Source organism: Electrophorus electricus, chromosome 7 (assembly GCF_013358815.1).
Source record: "Electrophorus electricus isolate fEleEle1 chromosome 7, fEleEle1.pri, whole genome shotgun sequence".
Taxonomy (NCBI): Eukaryota; Metazoa; Chordata; class Actinopteri; order Gymnotiformes; family Gymnotidae; genus Electrophorus; species Electrophorus electricus.
The window spans coordinates 5,584,207-5,586,989 of NC_049541.1; the positions used below are offsets into that span (position 1 = coordinate 5,584,207).

The 2,783-nt window shown below is 43.1% G+C and overlaps 1 protein-coding gene across 1 annotated transcript; it reads left to right on the forward strand.

The window, feature by feature from the left end:
• Nucleotides 1-37: 37 nt before the first annotated feature.
• On the forward strand, nt 38-1,781 carry ccr12a (chemokine (C-C motif) receptor 12a). The gene has a single exon (XM_027021193.2). The coding sequence runs from the start codon at nt 123-125 to the stop codon at nt 1,173-1,175; it is 1,053 nt and encodes a 350-aa protein (XP_026876994.2). The 5' UTR covers nt 38-122; the 3' UTR covers nt 1,176-1,781.
• Nucleotides 1,782-2,783: the final 1,002 nt, after the last annotated feature.

Sequence of the window (2,783 nt, forward strand, 5' to 3'; positions counted from 1 at the left end):
AAGCCACCGAGGCTTCCTGTAGCTCTGCAGTGCAGTTGCTTTCATGCTCACCACCAAACCACGTCTCTCCACCACTCAGACCGAAACCTGAGGTTCTCTGCTGACATTAGCCCCGCATTGCCATGGAGGATGATGACTTCTATGATTTTTTCAACACGACTAATGACAGTGGGAAGATTGAATATGTCACAGAAGGCGAGGTGCGCTTGTGCATGAAGACTAGCGTAAAGCACTTCGGCGCCGTGTTCATCCCAACGTTCTACTACATGAACTTCTTTCTGAGCTTGGTGGGAAACGGTCTGGTGCTGTGCATCATCTACAAGTTTGAGAAGCTCAGCACAGTCACCAACATCTTTCTGCTCAACCTGGTCTTCTCAGACCTGGTCTTCACCTTCACCCTGCCCTTCTGGGCCGTCTACCACAAGTCCGAGTGGATCTTCGGCCGTGGTCTCTGCAAGCTGGTGGGCAGCCTGTATTCCATCAGCTTCTACAGCTCCATCCTCTTCCTCACCCTCATGACTTTCGACCGATACCTGGCCGTGGTCCATGCCATCACGGCAGCCCAGAGCCGGCGGCGGGCGTATGCCTTCGGCTCATCCGCGGGTGTTTGGGTCCTCAGCTTTCTGGCCAGCATCAAAGACATTGTCTTCTACGACGTACGGATAAGTGAGTTTGATGGGATCGTGTGCGAGGAGTCCGGCTACTCCTACAAGACCTTGCGAAAATGGAAGTTAACGGGCTGCTACCAGCAGTTTGGACTGTTTTTCCTGGTGCCCCTGCTGATGGTGCTCTACTGCTATGCCCGCATTACCATCCGGATCATGTCCACGCGCATGAGGGAGAAGTGCAGAGCCATCAAGCTCATCTTCATCATCATCTTCACCTTCTTCATCTGCTGGACGCCCTACAATGTGGTCATCCTCCTGATGGCATTGCAGATGTCCTCCGAGGACAGCTCATGCTCGGAAAGCCTGGACTACGCCCTCTACATCACGCAGAACATCGCGTACCTGTACTGCTGCATCAGCCCTGTGCTGTACACCTTTGTGGGGAAGAAATTCCAGAGCCATTTCCAGAAACTTCTAGGCAAGCACATACCGTGTTTGAAGGTCACCATCTTGACAACTCAAAGCAGCAGGACCACATCATTCAGGAGTCCTAATACTGAATACTAGGGCTGTGCAATCAAGGAGAGTTTCGTGCTGCAGGTAACAGTTCTGTCTGTATATGTCTCACAAACTGACACTGTTAGGAACTTGCTTTTTGGGGGGGAACATTAGCTCTGTTGAGGCAACAATATTGTGGGGGATAAGAGGAATTTTTGTCTGTGTGTGTGTGTGTGTGTGTGTGTGTGTGTGTGTGTGTGTGTGTGTGTGTCTACGTGTGTACATTTCATGAAAGCTCTGAAATGTTTTGGGAGCAACCAGTGAGTGGAAGATGAATCAAAAACGACATGGTATGAGGAAGTTGGGCAATACTCTGTTAACTCCATATATATATATATATTTGAGTATATCCTTTGTTACTGTGACTAAGGCTTGTTATTGCAAAATAGAAAATGAACCAACAGCAGCTTCAGAGCATATAGCATTACTAAGAGTTACATTTTGGCTTTCCACTTGTTTTCTTTCTTTTTTTCTGGTGATTTTATCTGAATTGTTATATGAATTATTATTTACTTATTCATTTTTATTTGTATTACTTTAGCATGGTTCTCAGTATTTTTTCATTGCTAATTATTTACTGAATGTGAGAAAATAAAGAAAGCTGTCAACTGTGTACATTTCTGTGTTTTTCACATAAATTTCACATAGAGATAATTAGACTAATAAACTGCAAATTCTCTTCCAGGAAAAAAATGTATTATTGTTATTATTATTATTATTATTATTAGTAGTAGTAGTAGTAGTAGTAATAATAATAATAATCTTTCTTGTAAATTAAAGGAATAATCACGCCATATCTAGTCAGCGTTAGGTTCCCAGCTTTCAAAAAAGCTTTCAGCTTTTTTTTTGGGTCTTCTCTAATGTACTAAGTGATTTTGCCTTTGTGTTATGTATTTTAATCAAATTGTTGTTTTAGACGGGTGCCTTAACCATATCCGCTGGAAAATATTTATCTTTTTTTTTATGTTACCAAGCGCTGTGTGTGTTTAAAATCTGTTAACCACAGCATCCTGAGAGGCCAGTATCGTAAACGTTTTACTGACACTGTTTCACCTCACTGCTTTTATGTTGTTTTATCCATGTCAAGGGTGCTTTCTTAATGAGTTGAAGGAATGTAATATATTAATATATTAACAATTTAGCATTTTGGGAAAATGTACTTAGGATTCTGTAGGATTTGTCATTCGACGATTGCTATATAAATGTGACGATAGATATGATGACTTCGGTGAACGGTGCTGTCCAATAGTTTGAAACATGACCAACAGAGGTCGCTGGCTAATAGCCTTTCTTCCATTCTTCCAGATATTTTGTTCGAATAGCATGGCAGAATCATAGACCAATCTAATCTGTGAAGTGCAGTTAATGCATTAATTAAGTAATTACGTTAAAGTAAATAGCTTTCTTATTTTGCGTTGCTTTGTTTCGCTTTACACCAGCTATAACCAACGACATACACCTCTGCCAATTCTGCTGACTGTCGATGTCGCCGAAGACGTCTACCAATCATCGCCCGTCCATAAACCGGGTGCGCACGCAAACGCGCTTACGTACACGGGCGAGTTAGCGTCCGATTGCGTAAAGGCGGGCGTACGAGGGGCAAAAAATTACACGGGG

Coding starts and splice junctions, on each gene's coding strand:
- ccr12a (XM_027021193.2), top strand. CDS start 123: ATGGAGGATGATGACTTCTATGATTTTTTCAACACGACTAATGACAGT.